Source organism: Chiloscyllium plagiosum, chromosome 4 (genome assembly GCF_004010195.1).
Source record: "Chiloscyllium plagiosum isolate BGI_BamShark_2017 chromosome 4, ASM401019v2, whole genome shotgun sequence".
Classification (NCBI taxonomy): domain Eukaryota; kingdom Metazoa; phylum Chordata; class Chondrichthyes; order Orectolobiformes; family Hemiscylliidae; genus Chiloscyllium; species Chiloscyllium plagiosum.
Window position 1 is genome coordinate 13,284,013 of NC_057713.1, and position 18,493 is coordinate 13,302,505.

At 41.2% G+C, this 18,493-nt stretch overlaps 1 protein-coding gene across 2 annotated transcripts in view; it reads right to left on the minus strand.

Annotated features, from left to right (window-relative positions):
• Nucleotides 1-736: 736 nt before the first annotated feature.
• LOC122548864 (guanine nucleotide-binding protein G(s) subunit alpha-like) overlaps nucleotides 737-18,493 on the minus strand; it is a 294,455-nt gene continuing 276,698 nt past the window's right edge. For both annotated transcript variants that reach the window (XM_043687749.1, XM_043687750.1), the window contains exons 6-12: nucleotides 18,221-18,275; nucleotides 12,319-12,392; nucleotides 10,954-11,012; nucleotides 7,348-7,468; nucleotides 5,959-6,089; nucleotides 3,817-3,884; nucleotides 737-2,685 (exon numbers count right to left, since the gene is read on the minus strand). In XM_043687749.1, the coding sequence (XP_043543684.1) occupies nucleotides 2,539-2,685; nucleotides 3,817-3,884; nucleotides 5,959-6,089; nucleotides 7,348-7,468; nucleotides 10,954-11,012; nucleotides 12,319-12,392; nucleotides 18,221-18,275 (655 nt within the window). In that variant the 3' untranslated portion in view covers nucleotides 737-2,538. The remainder of the gene's footprint in view (nucleotides 2,686-3,816; nucleotides 3,885-5,958; nucleotides 6,090-7,347; nucleotides 7,469-10,953; nucleotides 11,013-12,318; nucleotides 12,393-18,220; nucleotides 18,276-18,493) is intronic.

Sequence of the window (18,493 nt, forward strand, 5' to 3'; positions counted from 1 at the left end):
ACAAATCGAAATTTCTGGACTTGTTAAAACGCCTGCAACATAAAGAGGGTGGCTCAGTGGTTAGCACTGCTACCTCACAGCACTAGCTACCCCGGTTCGATTCCAGCCTTGGGTGACTGTCTGTGTGGAGTTTGCACATTCCCCCCATGTCTGCCTGGGTTTCCTCCCACAGTCCAAAGATGTTCAGGTTAGGCGAATTGGCCATATTAAATTGCCCATAGTGTTCAGGGATGTGTTGTTTAGGTGCATTAGTCAGGGGTAGAGTAATAAGGTAGGGAAATGGGTCTGGGTGGGTTACTCTTCGGAGGGTCAGTATGGACTTGTTGGGCTGAAAGGCCTGTTTCCACACTGTAGGGAATCTATGATTACAAAAGTTAAGCTACGATTTTTCATCTCATCTGCCTTAATCAATCAGCCCTCAGTTTGAGAAATTAATTTTTCAACATGGGCGATGGGAGGATTGGATCTCTCATCACTTCGATCCCATTAAACACCATTCCAAGCTTGATTATTTGACATGAGGCTTGGGGCTTGCCTCCATATTTCAAAGGTAGACTGTGTTTCTTTGCCATGGTTGTCTCATCTTTCCTACTCAAAGGTCGCTCGGTTTTGGAAGGTAGATGTTAATTAAGCACAGAGAATACAAAAACCCTTTGTGGGGAGGGTTGGGGGGGGGGTGGAGAAGGTAGCTCACATCAGGTCTCCATTTTAAAGTAATATAGAACTAACACTTAACTATGTTTCCGTTATTGCAACTGTAATTTTTTTTTAACATTGTACAAATTGTACAAGTTTTCTCAGACACATGAAAAGTATATACTCACAGAGACATAAAACACCTAGGTATAAAATATAAAGCAGTGTAATAGTTACTAAAAAGGACATGCCTTATTGCTACAGCGATTTTTGCTTCTTTTTTCCATACTGTACCACAACTTGTTCGGAGAATGTGATTTGCATAAATTATTCAAGTCTGAGAAATATTCACACATCTCAAATTCTACAATATTTAAAATAAACTTTTCTAACATATCTCTTTATTAAAAGAGAAATAAAAATGTCATTATGTAATTCTTTTAGGCCAGACACAAAGGTTTACACCTTAGTTGTTTTTTTTTCCCGTTTTTGTACTATTTACTTGCACAATAAAAGCTGCTGTTGGTACAAGGATTTAAGACCCTATCTAATGGTGCTCACACGTTCACAATGCCTATGCATTTGTGAAGGTCTATGAATGACCGAAGAATTACCAAACATGTATATTTCTAGCAAAAAAACCTTGGTTCCCATAGAAATAATTCCATGTTGCGGTTTGGACACTTGAATGGATTCCGATGTGTTAAAGCTGAGAATCCAAAGCAAGGCCTGATGTTGCAACATCTCGTCACCTCTGACCTCTTCTTGTAAAGGTAAGTGGTTAATTTGCATAATTTATACAGTTTTTTTTTTACTAAAGAGCATTTTCCTTCTTTATAAACCAGAAAAAAAAACTAATCTCTACAGATAAACTCCCCATCTCCAGCCAATGCTGTCGATAGGTTTTGGACATGAAGCTGTACAGCGCAATCAAACATACTTACATCTTAGCTCATTTCACAGGTACCGCCATAATCAAGGCACAAAGATCGTCTACAAGTATTTTTCTTCAATAAAGTTGTACAAAATAATACATTTTACAGTCTGTACAAGATAATCAGCAGTAAAACAAACAGAAAAAAACCAAATGTTGGACTATTTGTCCGTTCATGATCTAAGCTAAGGGATCGTAATTGACAGCTTGAGCAAACATGAGTGTGTGTCTGTGTGCGCGCGCGTGTGTGTGGGGCTGTTTCCAGCCTTCTTGTAGAAATTGAAGCAGTTTCTAAGATGTGATGAGACTCGATAGCCCCAAGACCTCAAAACACAGCTCCTACTTGTAGGACATGGGCATCCTGCCTCTTGGTTTTTGTTTTAGACAAAATCTTTGCCATCACTGGCGTAAGACGAGGTGCTTTTCTTTCAGCCGCCCTGCGTTCCTTAATGCTGGAAACAGTGAAACTATTCAATGTTGTGGTGCTGCTACATTGCTTGAACTTCCTCGACAGTATTTTTTCAAAATGACCTGATGCAAAAAGTGCATTTTCATCCTAATATATTTTACCCCATCAAGTACTCCCAAGTGTTGTATTGAAAAGGAACTCAGAGGTCTGAGGGTAGTGCCATCTTGTGCTGCCTAAGGGCAGAGACGACTAGACAATAGAGCTACAAGCCTGGAGGGAGACAGGCTGAGGTATACTCAGGCATCTGTCAGACACAGAGGTAGCCAGAGGGCTCACTGGAACCACAGAGAAGGAGCAGGAGCAGAGTTTTTTTGTAAAAACAAATACAATGGGATGCATGAAGAAAGGAGAAGAGAATACAAGAGAGGAGAAGTGAAGAAAGAGAGAATTCCGAGAGCAAAGTTGATCCACTTCACTCATACCTCTCCCGCCCTGTGTGGGCACATTAAGAAAAAGGAATCAGGGAGTCCAAAAATCAAGAACTCGGGTTGTTTCTCCATCACAATAGTTCATACTGGCGAAGATGCATTCTCTGAATAATGTCTCGACAGTCATTGAATACTCTGCGGATGTTTTCTGTATCTACGGCACAGGTGAAGTGAGGGTAACAGTAGTGTCGTCCATCTCCGCTCGCTGTGCTGATCCTCTGCAGAAAGAAGCAACAAGCACTTATCAATACTTGCCTTTGCCTATGCTCACAACTTAGTCAGATACTGATTCTTGGACAAAAGTGACATGCATGGAATGTTTCAAATATGACATGTTTCCCTTCTTATCTGTTAGCCACAAAGCAAAAGCAAACAGGCTTTCCCTCACTATAACAAACGATCAACATTGTTAAACAATCCAGTATGGGATGAAGTCATATTTGACAACAAATTACAAAGAGAGACTGCAATGGATGGTTCTTAAAGAACAGATTAAAGCAGCAGGGAGAGGCAGGGACGTTTAGTGTGGGTATTCCAGATTTAGGGACAAGACCACTGAAGTTATGGAATCATTGAATACCTCTAGTGTGGAAGCAGGCCATTCAGCCCATCGAGTCCACACTGACCCTCACAAGAGCATCCCACCCAGACCCAAACCCCGATTCTAGCCCTGTAACCCCGCGTTTCCCATGGCTGCTAATGATGGAGGGGAGAAAATTGGGAATGTGCAGGAGATTAAAATCAGAGGGATCTTAGTGTTTAGGTATAGTCAGGTAGTAGTGTAGACTTCAAGATCTTTATTACCGACAGTCGCTTTTAAAATATAAAAACATACTATGCGTAAGTTACCAAATTACTCTGCATCTCATAAAAACTATTTTGAGGATTAAACTGTGGGGAAGGGTGGGATAAAGACAAATACCACTTTCAAATAAACAGAGGAGGGGAAAATCATGCTCAAGTGTTAGAAAGATGTCCAAGCACTGATAACGTTGTCTTCTGTTCAAACTCAGACAATGTGCTACAGGCTTTGCAAACTGCTCTTCAATTTCTGTTACATTACTAAATAAAATGGGAAACGCTCCAATATAAAGAGAAAAACAATAGGAACAATTCAGCTGGTCTAGGAGCAGCTGTGGAGAGAGAACAAATGTTTTTGGGTCTGCTGGGAGGTTCTTGGCTGGAAATGTTAACTCTGCTTCCCTCTCCAAAAAGGCAATTAGATAGCGTCCATCATTCTCTGTTTTTATTTTTGATTTCCAGCATTCGCAGTTTTGCCCCTCTTGGTTCCGTTAAACAGGAGATCTGTTGCCCAAGTTCCCTCTGACTCTGCATCAGTAAATACTCACAAGAAATTCATCCCGTACAAAGTATTTTGCTCTTGTAACTCTTGCATCTTCTCCAGGTTCTGGTGTTGCTGTTTCCGAAACAAAGAAACAACGCATTTAAAAAAACAGTTCAAGAAACAGCTTATTAGTTATTGCTGGCTTGTTATGAATCACATCAAGACCCACTGGAAGAGAATGAATTGAAGGCTGCAAGGCAAACTTGCCTCTGATAGACATTTGAATAGTTCCAGAGAGGAAATGAATGCAGGCATTAATAGACAAAAATCATTAATAAAATAATTCAACTGCACAGTTTCTTTACAGCAGCTTGGGGGAGGATGGCGGAGATGTGGGTTCTAAGATAATACTATGACATAAATACAGGCTGGTAAACTGCTTTTACTGGCGTTCTGTCAGTGCAAGTGTCAAAGTGGCAATTAGCTCAGAGGGACTAGAAACAGGTCAGCGACTGGAGTCAAACACAAGCAAATTGGGTCAGAGGTGCATGTCAGAGCTATAGACAGAAGAAGGCCTGAACAATGATAAATGCATCAAAAAGTTCACTCAAACACTTCTTATCTTTCCAAATGCAATAAATCAAAGATGTGAACAATTAGTCCATAGAGGGGAGATAACTCCACAGAGGCCAGTATCCCATCACCAAGTCACTGTGTATTTCCATGTGCAAAGTACATGATTCTGACCCAGCTCCCTCAGAGTCAGCTTCGAAAGTGAGCAGAACCCCTGACCCTCCTAATTACTTTTTTTCTTTTTTTTTCCTACCCCCACACTACTGCCTAACTGCGGTAGTGCTTATTTTTCCCCCAGCACCCATGCTGTGTATCCTCCTGATTATATCTGTCAGTCAGGGCTCCCTGATTGGACCAGATTAACAGCCCCAGTCAGGGAACTGATATTCTATAAGGTCCACCTGGCAGACCTCATTATAATCACTACACGAGGTAGAAATAGGAAATGCTGCAAATACCCAAGTCTGATGATATCTATGGTGAGAAACAGAGTAAGGTTTCAGGCTAACACCCTTTTGTTAGAACATGGACAAATCAGGAATATAGCAGACTTTGGGCCAGTGACAAGGGGAACAGAGAACAAAAAGGAAGGTCAGTAGTAGGGTGGAAGATCAGGAGAAATTCAATCCCAGAAGAGTTGATGGTGTGAGTCAAAAGGAAGTGGTTCTGGGACCAGAAAAATAACAAAAGATGTGTCCAGAGATTCTGATGAAAGGTCATTGATCTAAGCTGCGAACTCTTCTCATTTCTCCAGATGATACCAGACCTGAACATTTCCTGCATTTTGTTTCAGATTGCCAGCATCTGCACTATTGTGCTTTTGTATGTGCTTTGTTGAGGTATGAATAGCAGAGTCTTGAATGGCTGTAGTGTAATAAATGCTGGTCTTGTCAGACATCCTGTGAATTTTTAAAAATAAAATACCCATGGGGGCAAGCCTTTATTGAGGTGGAAGTGAAATGAGAGTCACTAATACATGTATTGTGTGGTAGAGGTTTGGAACACTTCTGCAAACAGCAATTAATGCTTGATCACATTCATTTGAAATCTGAGATCAATAGTTTTTTTTGTCAGTCCTAGGGGCTGAGAGATATGCAGACACGATAGATGGATGGACACTGTTAAGCCAATGTCTCAAGGCTCAAAAGGGTTAAATAGGCATTTCCTGCTTTAGAAAAGTGAGGTGGGGGGGGGGGATCTTATCAAAACATATACAATTATAAAGAGAATGGATAAGATAGAAGCAGGGAGATTGTTTCCACTATTGGGTGAAACTAGAACTAGGGGGCATAGCCTCAAAATAACAGGCAGTAGATTTTGGACGGAGTTGAGGAAGAATCTTTCCAGCCAAAGGATTGTGAATCTGTAGAATTCCTGCCCAGTGAGGCAGCTGAGGCTACCTCACTGAATGTGTTTAAGGTGAAGATAGATAGATTTTGAACAGTAAAGGAATTAAGGGTTACGGCCAGCAGGTGGGTAAGTGGAGTTGAGTCCATGAGAAGGTCAGCCATGATCTTATTGAATGGCACAGCAGGCTCGACGGGCCAAACGGCCTACTCCTGCTCCTCATTCTTATGGACCCTTGCTCCTAAAGAGTCTCTCCACAATTAGTACAAAACTGAAAAAGCATTACCGTCATCTGGTGTCGTGTAGCGTGTATATTCTGGAAAATAGTCTTCAATTTTGGATTTTCCCGCCAACACTTTCTCAGCCAGAAGGTCTTGCTTGTTCAAGAAGAGGATGACAGAAATGGTTCGCAGCCACCTAGCACAAAGGGACACCAGTCAGCACGTGGTAAACCAGCAACTCCTACCCATACAGTGGGTTCGCTGGGATTGGAGTAACAGTTACAGTTTGCAGTCTGTCAGTGCACATCTACTGAGGCCCAATGCTTACTGAAGCAGTATGACTAGATTAGATTAGATTAGATTACCTACAGTGTGGAAACAGGCCCTTCAGCCCAACAGGTCCACAACAACCCTCCGAAGAGCAACCCACCCAGACCCATTCCCCTACATTTACCCCTGACTAATGCACCTAACACTACGGACAATTTAGCATGGGCAATTCACCTAACCTGCACATCTTTGAATTGTGGTAGGAAACTGGAGCACCCAGAGGAAACCCAGGCAGACACAGGGAGAAAGTGCAAACTCCACACAGACAGTCACCAGAGTGTGGAATCAAACCCAGGTCCCTGGCGCTGTGAGGCAGCAGTGCTAACCACTGAGCCACTATGTTGCCCCATTATTTCTTAATGAATAACTCCTTATATTTCTTGTAAAAATATACTTCACATTTGTGTGTGTTGAAAGTAATTTGCCAATTATGTACTTATCCTGCAAGGTTATTATGGCCTCCTTTTAGTTTGTTGCAATTTCTCCCACTATTGACCTCCAATTGTCCCTAATTTGATATCTTACGTCTTTAACTGCAATATCTAAGTAATTAACATACCGCAGCATGCGAATAATAGGAGGACCAGCAATTTAAAAATAGTTCTATTCTCAGCTCCTCTTTAAAACAGGAAAGTATTGATGATAAGGAGTGGTGACCCAACTCGCTCCTCAGGAATAACCATTACTAGAATTCCCAGTGGAATTACAAGAGAATGAACTGGAGGGTTCTCAGTCAACACAAGCAGTCAATTCCACATAAAGGCAGATGGTAAAATTGTGTATAAAAATGTTATGTATTAAGATTAATTCACCCAGCAGAATGAGAAATGTCGGGATCCATTGTCCGAAGATGATAGCAGTAAATACAAAATCCTTATTTTCTCTACTGTCCGGGGATATGCAGGTGACACTGCTCCTCAATAATGGTTACCAAAAGGCCAAATTGAAACTAAATTTGTGATTTCTTGGCCAAGTTCTGCATAACTTTAAATGAGAAGAGACAGAGGGAATGAAAATCACAGGAAGTGCAGCCTTAAACAGCCGATAAAACATCAGCCTCTCAAAAAAAAACTTGACAGCCAAACATACGTCTGTATTAAAAAAAAAGGCAGGTTTTCTTTTACCTGTTATTCCAAATGCTTTTGAAGAGATCAAGAGCTTCTCGGAGTCGATTGGTGTTGTTGTCTTCCCTTATCACCATGTTGTAGCTACTACTGGCCACCACAAAAATAATGGCCGTGACATCTATGTGTAGTCGGGGGCAGATTGACAATTCCATTCAGTCCACGGAGACAGAAGGGAAAGGAAATGGAAACAAGAAAATAACATGGTTACTGGATTCAAATGTAATATCCTGATTTTGGTAACAGACAACAATCAACAGACAGGAGCGTTTCCCTCCCAGTCGGGGAACACTTCAGCGGTCCAGGACATTCGACCTCGGACCTTTGGGTGACCATCCTCCAAGGCGGACTTTGAGACAGGCAGCAGGGAAAAGTGTCACATTACAGGTGACTTCATTGCATTATATACACACACTGACGCGCACACACACACACACACACACCTGTGGGATGAATTTGTACTTGCAGGGTTACATTGTACTCTGCTCGAAAACTGCATCAATCCAAGTAAGACTTTGTTAATTCATTTTTTAGATTAGAATCAGTCTAAACATTATGGTACAGACAACAGCACAGAGGGGTGCTAATACCCAATACATTTACTGGGCTGACACCAATTGTTAAAGTTCACTTGAGAACGTAACTTTTAAAAAAACGTTTTGCGATTTATATATGAAAGAAGTGAGCTGAAAATGTGTTGCTGGAAAAGCGCAGCAGGTCAGGCAGCATCCAAAGAACAGGAGAATCGATGTTTCGGACATAAGCCCTTCTTCAGGGCTTATTCCTTCCTGAAGAAGCGCTTATGCCCGAAACATCGATTCTCCTGTTCCTTGGATGCTGCGCTTTTCCAGCAACACATTTTCAGCTCTGATCTCCAGCATCTGCAGTCCTCACTTTCTCCCCATATGAAAGAAGTGAAACTAACATGGTCATTCTAACAGATGAGAGACTTAACAAACAGTGAAGGCATTTTTCATTGTATGATTTCAGTTACATCACACTGTAAACTTTTGCTATAAATTGTGTCTCTTACAATTATGTACTCCACAACCACCTGATGAAGGAGCAGCGCTCCAAACGCTAGTGCTTCCAATTAAACCTGTTGGACTATAATCTGGTGTTGTGTGATTTTTAACTCTGTACACCCCAGTCCAACACCAGCATCTCCAAATCAGAACCACCAATCGGTCTTTAACAGAACCTAGTGATGCTAAAGTTGGATGAGGTGCCATCAATGGCCTGACCAGTAGAGGGAACATGGTGAACATGAGAAAATGAGGACCACAGATTCTGGAGATCAAAAAGTGTGACACTGGAAAAGCACAGCAGGTCAGTGCCTCTGGGTGCTCCGGTTTCCTCCCACAATCCAAAGATGTGCAGGTGAGGTAGATTAGCCATGCTAAATTGTCCAGGGATATGCAGGCTAGCTGGCTTAGTCTTTCCTGATGAAGGGCTTATTCCTGAAACATCGACTCTCCTGCTCCTCGGATGCTGCCTGACCTGCTGTGCTTTTCCATCGTCACACTTTTTGGGAGCATGGTGAACAGCAGGTGATATCCAACATGACCATTCCGAGCTGAAACCTTCCATAATGGAGCACTGACTGACCAATGACTTGCTCCGAATGTCACTGTGTACTGCCAAAGTAAAGGCCAATCTTCAGATCTGAAATGCACTTCACACTCTGGTCACCTCACTGCAGAAAGGGTATTATTAAACCAGAAAGAGTGCAGAAAAGATTTTTTAGGAAGTTACTTGGACTGGAAGGTTTGAGTTATAAGGAGAGGCTGGATAGGCTGGGACTTCTTTCCTTGAAGACTGAGAGGTGACCTTATAGAGGTCTACAAAATGATAAGAGGCACAGATAAAGGTAGATAGGCTACTGCTTTTCCCCATGGTATGGGAGTCTTAAACTAGAGGGCATAGGTTTAAGGTGAGAGATACGAGGGGTCCAGAGGGACATTGTTTTCACACAGAGGGTAGTGATTGTCTCGAATGGAGGTAGTAGTGGAAGCGAGTACAATTTCATTATTTAAGATGGTTAAAAATCACACATTGTCAACCACCTGTTGAAGGAGTAGTGCTCTGAAAACTAGTGCTTCCAAATAAACCTGTTGGACTATAGCCTGGTGTTGTGTGGTTTTTAACTTTGTCCACCCCAGTTCAACACTGCCATCTCCAAATCATTATTTAAAAAACGTTTGGACAGGTACATGGATGGGAAAGGTATAGAGGGAAAAGGACCAAACACAGGCAGACGGGCCTAGATTAGTTGTGAAAACTGGGTGGTATAGACGAGTTGGGCTGAAGGGCGTGTTTTCATGCTGTAACCCTCGATGATTCTAACACCAGTCCAGGAAAGCAGTTTAATTCCTGATTGAAGAGACAAGTAACAATTACAGCAGGCTACTGAAAAGGAGCTCAATGTGCTTTGGAGGGAATTAATGGCTGTAATAAGATGGATACAGTAAGATGGCAGGTAGGCTGTTTTATGATGTAGCAAAAAGGGACAATTGCATTGGGCTGACTGTTGCACTTGAAACATCAATCGACCACCCCCCACCGAAAGCAACCAATCCATGTACCCATTTTCCTTCCAAGAATATGGTCACCCAGTACAGGGTATAACTTCCTGAGATTGGGAGTTAGCAGCACTGTAACAGCTCAACAAAGGGACCAGGGGACTTACAGACACCATTCAGGTGTCTGGACAAGGGCTTACCACGGACTCTTACCACGAAGAGTCTAAATACTTCAGCTGTTTGGCACTTTTGAGGATCTTATTTATAAATCAAATTCATTTTCCACCATCTGCAAATCCGGGTGCCCAGAACATTATTTGGGATTCTAGATTAATAGTGCCCAATAATATCACTAGGCCATCACCTCCAGGTATCTTTTAGGAAGCAAACTGGGCTCCAGGATACCCCATTTGCAAGTGTACACCATCACTTCTTTTGTGGAGTCGGGAAGGTTGATTTTTCAAGAATCATTCTTGCCATTACTCTGCCCTGGATTATCATTTCAGGACCACCACCACCACTTCCAGATGTTATCTGGTATCCCAGCATTGCTTTGGTCTGGATCAGCCTGTTCAATTGAACCTTTGAAGCATCAGGAATCATATTGCTCCATTAGAGACCTACCCTTAGGTGGCAGCACTGGGTTAAGTAGAATCTGACCAATGCTTCAATCCATTAAATCAGAACTGTGTCAGTGAGAATCTGTTAACTTACAATCCTGAAATCCACATGTGGATTTCCCCATGTTTTGATTAAGGAACAAAATCAACATTTTAACCTTAAACCTGATTCTTTGCATTTTCAGCTGGTAGTTGTGCACTGTGTTCGTGATTAATAAATTAATTAACAAATAGGAAATGGACAATGGCCATCACTTAACGCCTTTTGGAATCTGAAAAGGTCTCTGTAAACTAATAAAGTGACAATGGGGTAAACTAGTAGGAGTAAGTGGCAAAAGCAATCCAATGGTAAGTTCTATATTCAGTGGCCGTGTTCTCATAGAATTTTAACAACAATGTGACACCCAGGAGAACAACTGATAGCCTTTTAAAAAAATATTAAATGCTCCCCCTCAATTACTGACCATTGAAGCACTGGATCCATTTTCTACGTTCATCTCTCTGTCCGCCCACATCAAACATACTGGAAAAGAGAGGCAACAGAGTCAGGAATCTCACTTACTGAATCGATAGTGTAATACACGTTTATTGACCGGGGAAGTGGGAGGGAGGGAGGTTTGCTAAATACTGAAGAATTTTATATTGTCTATAATATTACACAATGACTTTCTGTCAGTGTTGGTAGAACACTTTATTGACGTGAGTTAATAATGTAATGATATTGTCCTTGATGTGACTTAGAAGCTGTTAATTGAGATGTATCACACCGCCTTTCACTGGTCAATACTATCCATAAGTAAGACACAGAAAGTTTAAGCAGTTTCCTCTATGATTGAGGAAACTAATTTTAAAACTCTTTAGCCCTTTCCACTATCCAAGAAAGCCCCCTGAGATCAATGTTTCTGCACTGATCCTGCTCAGCAGCAGAAGCCTCCAGCATTGCTTGCTATATTTTGGAAGGTCCTTACGCCTTATCAGGAAATGTTGTTGCATAAATCTCTCAAATTAGCTGCTTCTATGTCCTTACAAAGATCAGCAAGTTGTTTAATTAATACAATCTTTTAGCCATGATTCAGCAAACCATCTGGGAAACAGAGGCAGGAAAGAGTTTCATAAAAATGCAAATAACGTGAAAAAAGTATAAAAATGGCTTCACTTAACACGGTCAAAACACAAAAGTAAAAAGAGTGGAATTTTAGCACTTCCCCAATAGGAATTATTAAAATTATTTGCACTTTTTTTAGTCTGTCTTCACGTCCTCAGATATCTGAATGTTTTCAAGCGCTCATTTGAAAGACAGTCAGTGCATTGCAGACAAAGGGTCAGCCAAGTGACACACACAGCAATCGAACAGAGAACTTGATAATGTATGCTTTCTGGTGATAATAGGATGAAAGAAGTTTGCTGGTCAGGATGCTGGAGAACTCCTTGTTCACTTGGGAACAGCATGGGATCCATGGTTACCTTTGACTGTAATGGAGAGAGTTTAGCATCTCGTCAAAAAGGCAGCACCGTCCACCACAGAGCAGCATACTGGCACTGCTTCAGTCTAAAACATCTTCCTGCTATCATTCTGTGGGATGAGAGTGTCACAGGCCAGACCAGAAACTATTGGTCATCCTGGATGATAACTTAAGAGGTCTTCAGTAAAAGAATTCCAATTCAACAACAGAGAAACCCTTCAAAAGTCAGTTACCCAGAGGTTGGATCTTCCCTCCCTCGATAATTCCCATGGGCTTTGGCTGATAAATAGTCACTTGAGAAGCTGTGATAACCTTGCGACAGTTAGGAGCGTTCAAATTATAGGACTGATTTAGAGACATACTCACTGAAAATTTACTTTGTCAACTTGAAATCTCGTTTCAAAAATCCCTGATGTCAAAACTCTGCAACGGAGCAAATCCTGGTGGAAAAGACAAGAAGGATATTCACAAACATATCTGACTGAGAAAAACACTTCCACAGTGTGCGTGCAATTGGCTGGGTAAAGCTATTGTGATGGACCTCCTGTGAAACTTTACCTGAGCAGCATTGCTGATAGCACTTTGATTGCTACTGGAAGAAAAGCAGAACTGCAAGACTAGAATTCACTGACTATCACTCAACTCACTTGAATAGGTGGTGGTGAGCTACCTCAAATTCATAGGCTATAAGATGTGAGAGCAGAGGTACCATTCGGCCCATCAAGTGCACTCTGCAATTCAACGAGATCATGACTGATCAAGACCTTACTGAGGGTGCCATCCCATCCTCCTTAATCTAACTGGTACAGAAGTAAGCTTACATTAAATTGGGGATCTCACCCACTTGGAAAGCTGATCTACATCAACTCCAATTATGATCAACTCCTTTGATCTCCACAGCATCAATATATATATATATATATATCAATCAATCCCCATCTTGAACAAACACAACGACTAAACATCCACAGCATCCAAACATCCGTTGCCTGAGTGCGGAGACCCTTTTTGCTTCTCTGTTCTAACTGGCCGAGCCTTAGTTCCAGCTGCCCCAGCCAACGCAACACTCTCCCAGCATTGACCTGACTGACCACCTGAATAATAACCTGCTTCAATATGATCTACTTTCATTCTTCTATACTCTAAGGAATACAGGTCCACTGAATCGCTCTTCACTGGGTACTCACCTCTTCCCAGGAATCAGTCTCGTGAATCTTCATAAGTTGGGCCAGCCTTCTTAGGGAAAGATCCCAAACTGTACACAGTCCTTCAGCTGCCATCTTACCAAGGCAGTTAGACTTTATTGTTATGCTCCTCTTCCTTTGTAACAAACCCTACCATATTAATTTGCATACCTAATTGCTTGTTTCCTGCATGCTAACCTCCAGTGATTCAGGTGCAAAAATACCCAAGTCCATCACCTCCATCTTATTCCTGAAGACTATCTGCTTCCCATTAGCTAACGGATCCACTAAGTGTGCTCATGAACTAACCCCTACACTATGAGCGCATATTGTGTGCAGCAACCTTTAATGTGAGACTTTAATCAAATGGAAATCCAAGTTCACCACATCTACAGGTTCCCCATTATCCACATCGCTCATTACTGCTTCAAAGAACAAATTACTCAGCACTATCTCCCTTCCGCAAAACCAGGCTGACTCTGCTCAACTGCACTGCGATTTTCAAAATCTCCTGCTCAAACCTTTCTAATAATAGATTCCAGAATCTTGCCCATGGTAACTGGTCCAGAGTTTCCTGTTCTTTTTTTGTCTCCTCCCTCTCTGAAATAGAGAAGTTGCATTTGCTATTTTCTGAGCTTTCTTGAACTGCTGCAGTTCACCTTGTGTATGTGCACCTCCAATGCTGTTAGAAGAGGAGGTGTAGAGTTCTGACCCGGCATCGATACGTTGGTAACACTCTGATACATTTCAGGTGGCATTGAAGAGTCAATCACATGGGCTATGGGAATGGAGTCACATAGAGGCCAGACCAGGTCAGCACAGCAGATCTCCTCCCTTAAAAGAACGGCTGAGTCTTCCTGACAATTGTTGATTGTTCATGGCACCACTACTGACACTACCACAGAACCAGACAATTGTTACACAAAACACCTCCTCTCACACTGTATCATGTCTGCACTGACTGAGCATCTCAAATTAACATCAATCTCCTGCCTTCTCCCCGTGATCTTGCACATAATTTCTATTTACATAATCATCTCATATCCTTTTGAATATCTCAATTGATCTGCCTGCTCCAGGCAGTACATTCCAAACACGGACCACTCATGGTGTGAAGCGCTTTCTTCTCACCTCACATCTGCTTATTTTGTAAAACACTAAAGCGGTGTCCTCCACTCGCATGAATTGGAAGCATTTGTCCCTCTGTCCAGACCCTCATGATTTTGAAAACTTCTTTCAGATATCCTCATCGATTTCTTCTCTCTAAGGAAAACAATTGTAAGTTCTCCACTCTATTCTAATCACTGAAAGTTCTCATCTCTGGAACCATTCTCATAAATCCCCTTTGCAGTCTCTCTCTAACATGTTCACACCCTTCCAGAACAGCAAAATCTGAAATTCCATTCTCCAGCTTGGGTCTAACTGCCATCTTATACAAATTCACCAAATCCTCTCGCTTTGTACCCATATAGCATACCCCTATGAACAATCTGAATATTAGAAATAATAACAATAGAACATTATTAGAATATTGTTGGTTTATTAACAGCTCTATTTTACATGCACATATACTCCTTGTCCTTTCTGCTCCTGCTGACCCTTTAGGATTCTATCCTTTAGTTTATATTGTCTGTCTATGGTCTTTGTATCACAGCAACTTTCAATTTAAGCTTTTTATAATTAATGAAATTTAATTAATCAATTCAATTAAATCCCACCAGCTGCCATGTCTCCAGGGCAATAAATTGGTAATACACCAAACAAAATACTACGGATGCTGAAAACTTGATACATAGATGGAAAGTGCTGGATAGACTCTCGAAATTGGAGGAAGGAACAGAATCAGACTCTTGTGGGCTTTGTCTTGTTAATAGAAATGATATTGGAATAGAGGCATCAGGCTATGAAGATTGACTACAAGTTGTTCTCACAACACAAGTAGCAGCAGACCATGGTTTGCAACCTCACATAGAAACTGGTGATGGAAGAGATCTGATAAATGGCCAGAATACTGGTTACATTGAGGAAGGTAGTCAAAATTAAAAGACAAATATATCTTCGGGGTAGCAAAGGCAAACAGAGTGTTAAAGAGAAACTTGATTCAAGGGACCCAATGTGTTATTCCGTTATGGACAGGAGCAATTTACCTCCAGCCATTTACACACCTTCTTCCCAAACCATAACAGTTCAGGTAATAATCCAATTTTTTCTTGAATACCTCGAGGGAACCTGCCTTCACCACACTCTCCAATCCTAACCACTTGCACTGTAAAAAAAAATTCTTGAGTCATCATTACTTCTTTTACCAATTACTTTGAATCACTGCCCTCCGGGACAGGGTAGGGGGGATGGTTGGGTCTGGATGGGATGTTTTTCAGAGGGTTGGTGCAGACCCAATGGGCTGAGTGGCCTCTCTCTGCACTCTACGGATTCTATGGATTTTGAAAGAACAATTTGCTTCCAATTCTGTTGTTCCTGTGGTAATGTGATGGCTCAGCCTTCGTGTTTGTTATGACCAGGTAAGGAGCAGGAATCAACTCCCTCTTTTTAAACCCCATATCGGTCAGTGGGAAAAGATGTCTTCCTTTCTTTCGCTCCCTCAGGAAAACCTTGATAACTAGCTCCTTCTTTTTCTCTTGAATTCAAACCAATTGCCAATCCCGTGCAGGGATAATAGAAATGGACAGTGAAGGGTGAATGTTGGAAACAACGCAGAGATGAGGGAACAAGTTCAACCGCAAGTCCCAAGGCAGGTTAGGACAAAGACAGTGAATGTGGAATATCTGCTATTGTTAAATCTTTTTGCTGTTATTCTTTACTGACATTGTAATGGTACCAGAAACAAAAGGGAATAGATATTGTTTCCTTCATTCTTTGTGATGGAGAGGTGTTAAAATCGCAGTAAATATCGATGTATCAGATTCAAGACTTTTCGTGGACTAAAATTACTTTTAAAAAGGAATAGACATGGACTAAAAGTGCCTGACCACTGAGTGAGGGAAGCTCCCTGAGACGTGTGGAAGAAAGGAAGCTGACTGCACTGAAATTAATGTTTTGATTAGATTAGATTCCCTACAGTATGGAAACAGGCCCTTTAGCCCAACAAGTCCACACCGATCCTCCAAAGAGTAACTCACCCAGACCCATTCCCCTACATTTACTCGTACCTAATGCACCTAACACTATGGGCAATTTAGCATGGCCAATTCACCTAACCTGTACATCTTTTGGACCCACGCAGACACGGGGAGAACGTGCAAACTCCACACAGACAGTCGCCTGAGGTGGGAATCGAACCCAGGTCCCTGGTTGTGTGAGGAAGCAGTGCTAACCACTGGGCCACTGTGCTGCCCCAAACCTAAACACACTGAACTGCAGCAACTGAGCCAGCATCAAGAGATTCATATCTTTGGCTTTGATTCAGACTTGTACAATCGTTTCACATATTGGGAGATGGAAGACTTGATCCGTCAATTTGCCAGCATAAAGACAACAGAGCCGGATTCAGAAATGTAGATGGAACTATATTTCAGCAGTGGCATTCGAACAGCAGAACTGAGAAGGGTAAGTGGACTTGGAATCAAGAATTGGACGACTTTCTCTTTCTAACTCTCTCTCCCCCTCTACTTCCTGCTTTTCTCATCATCTTGGTAGTCATAGCAACAACACTGAATGCACAAATACTTAAAATCCAGTGAAATTTAAAGATTTAGAAAGTAAAGCGTTACTTTTAATCTCATTGTCCCAGCATGTGATAGAAGACGACAGGGTTTATTTCTGGGCTTTAATCAGTTCTATTCATTTTGACTGAACAGATGTTCCACGAATGAATATCTTCAGCATATTCAGTCCTTGTGTTTATGAGGTTGACAGATCTTTGGCCACTAAAGGAAACCAAGGGATCTGGCAAGAAAGTGGAGGTGAAGTGAATGATGATTTTACCATGATTTCACTTAATGGCAGAACAGCTTGTGCCTACTGCTTCTGTTTTTTAAATAATCTTCGTCCTGCACACGTACACAAACTGACCTTCAGACTGTATGTGGTATTCAGTACAACAGGGAACTATGAGATATTCACTCTCCAGCATCTGCAGTACTCACTTTCATCTAACTAGAAGATATTGGTGATTTCAATTCATGTTTGTGTTTAGAATTGAAACATCAAGGCAGAATCATACCAAGAGCATCTTATTGGCATCTATCCATATACAAGTCACTGTGAGCAGGGGATCACTCTTTGAAATGTAGAAATTTATATTTTTGGCTTGGTTGTGGTATTGAAAAGTCAAGTCTTTACTGGATGAATGACTAATGATGTGCTGTTATATGTGGAAAATTCAAAGTCTGGAATGAAGTAAATGTGAGTGTATATTTTAAGGTGCTTCAAATTTTATGCATATACTGCATTAATGTACAAGTCGATCTCAGATACACGTTAACCTCTTGAGTTTTGGCCTTTAAGGCCTATCGTTTTTCATGCCCATTGCGTAGAAATCAAATTTAGTTTTTCGAAGCTCAAACAGTTCAGAACCAAAGTATGATCCCAAAGATGGCAATGATTTGATTCCAACTTTACAAATGATGAAAATGAATATTTTTAAATAAATGTTTAAAACACGTCAGGCATCTGGATGGGTATATGAATAGGAAGGGTTTGGAGGGATTATGGACCGGGTGCTGGCAGGTGGGACTAGATTGGATTGGGATATCTGGTCAGCATGGACAGGTTGGACCGAAGGGTCTGTTTCCATGCTGTACATCTCCATGACTCTATGTCAAATAATTAGTAAAAGTGAAATGTCTATAGCTTGAAGTGCTATAAAAAAAACATAAGTAGTAATTAATGTAAATTATTTCATGTTCTTAGTTTCTAATTTACATAATTGGATTTCACTTAAGAGCAAATCAAACATAGTCCAACCACTTAAAACACTAATGATGTAAAAGATAACTTTTGTCTAAAAGAAAACATCTCAATAGCTTGACCGTCAATGAATATATACATTATTATACATATGATGATGAAATGAGAGAATAGAGACAGATTTGGATCAGTTATACTCCGCTGGTTAAGTCACTTACCTGATCTGATGGGGAGTAATCATTTTGTCGGACTTGGTCAATTCTGTCTAAAAAGCTAAAAGAAACAAAATGCCAAGATTATTCTTTGCTCCACATTTGAAACTAGAAAGCAGGTTATTTTATGAAATAATTTTTTTTCAGTGCTCACAAATCGTTCATGCAAAACTCTTTGACCAATGCATTCTCGCTTTTTGCGATTTAACTGGAAAGAGGGCTCCGATAATTAGATTGCTAATTTTTAGATTAGATTAGATTAGATTGCTTACAGTGTGG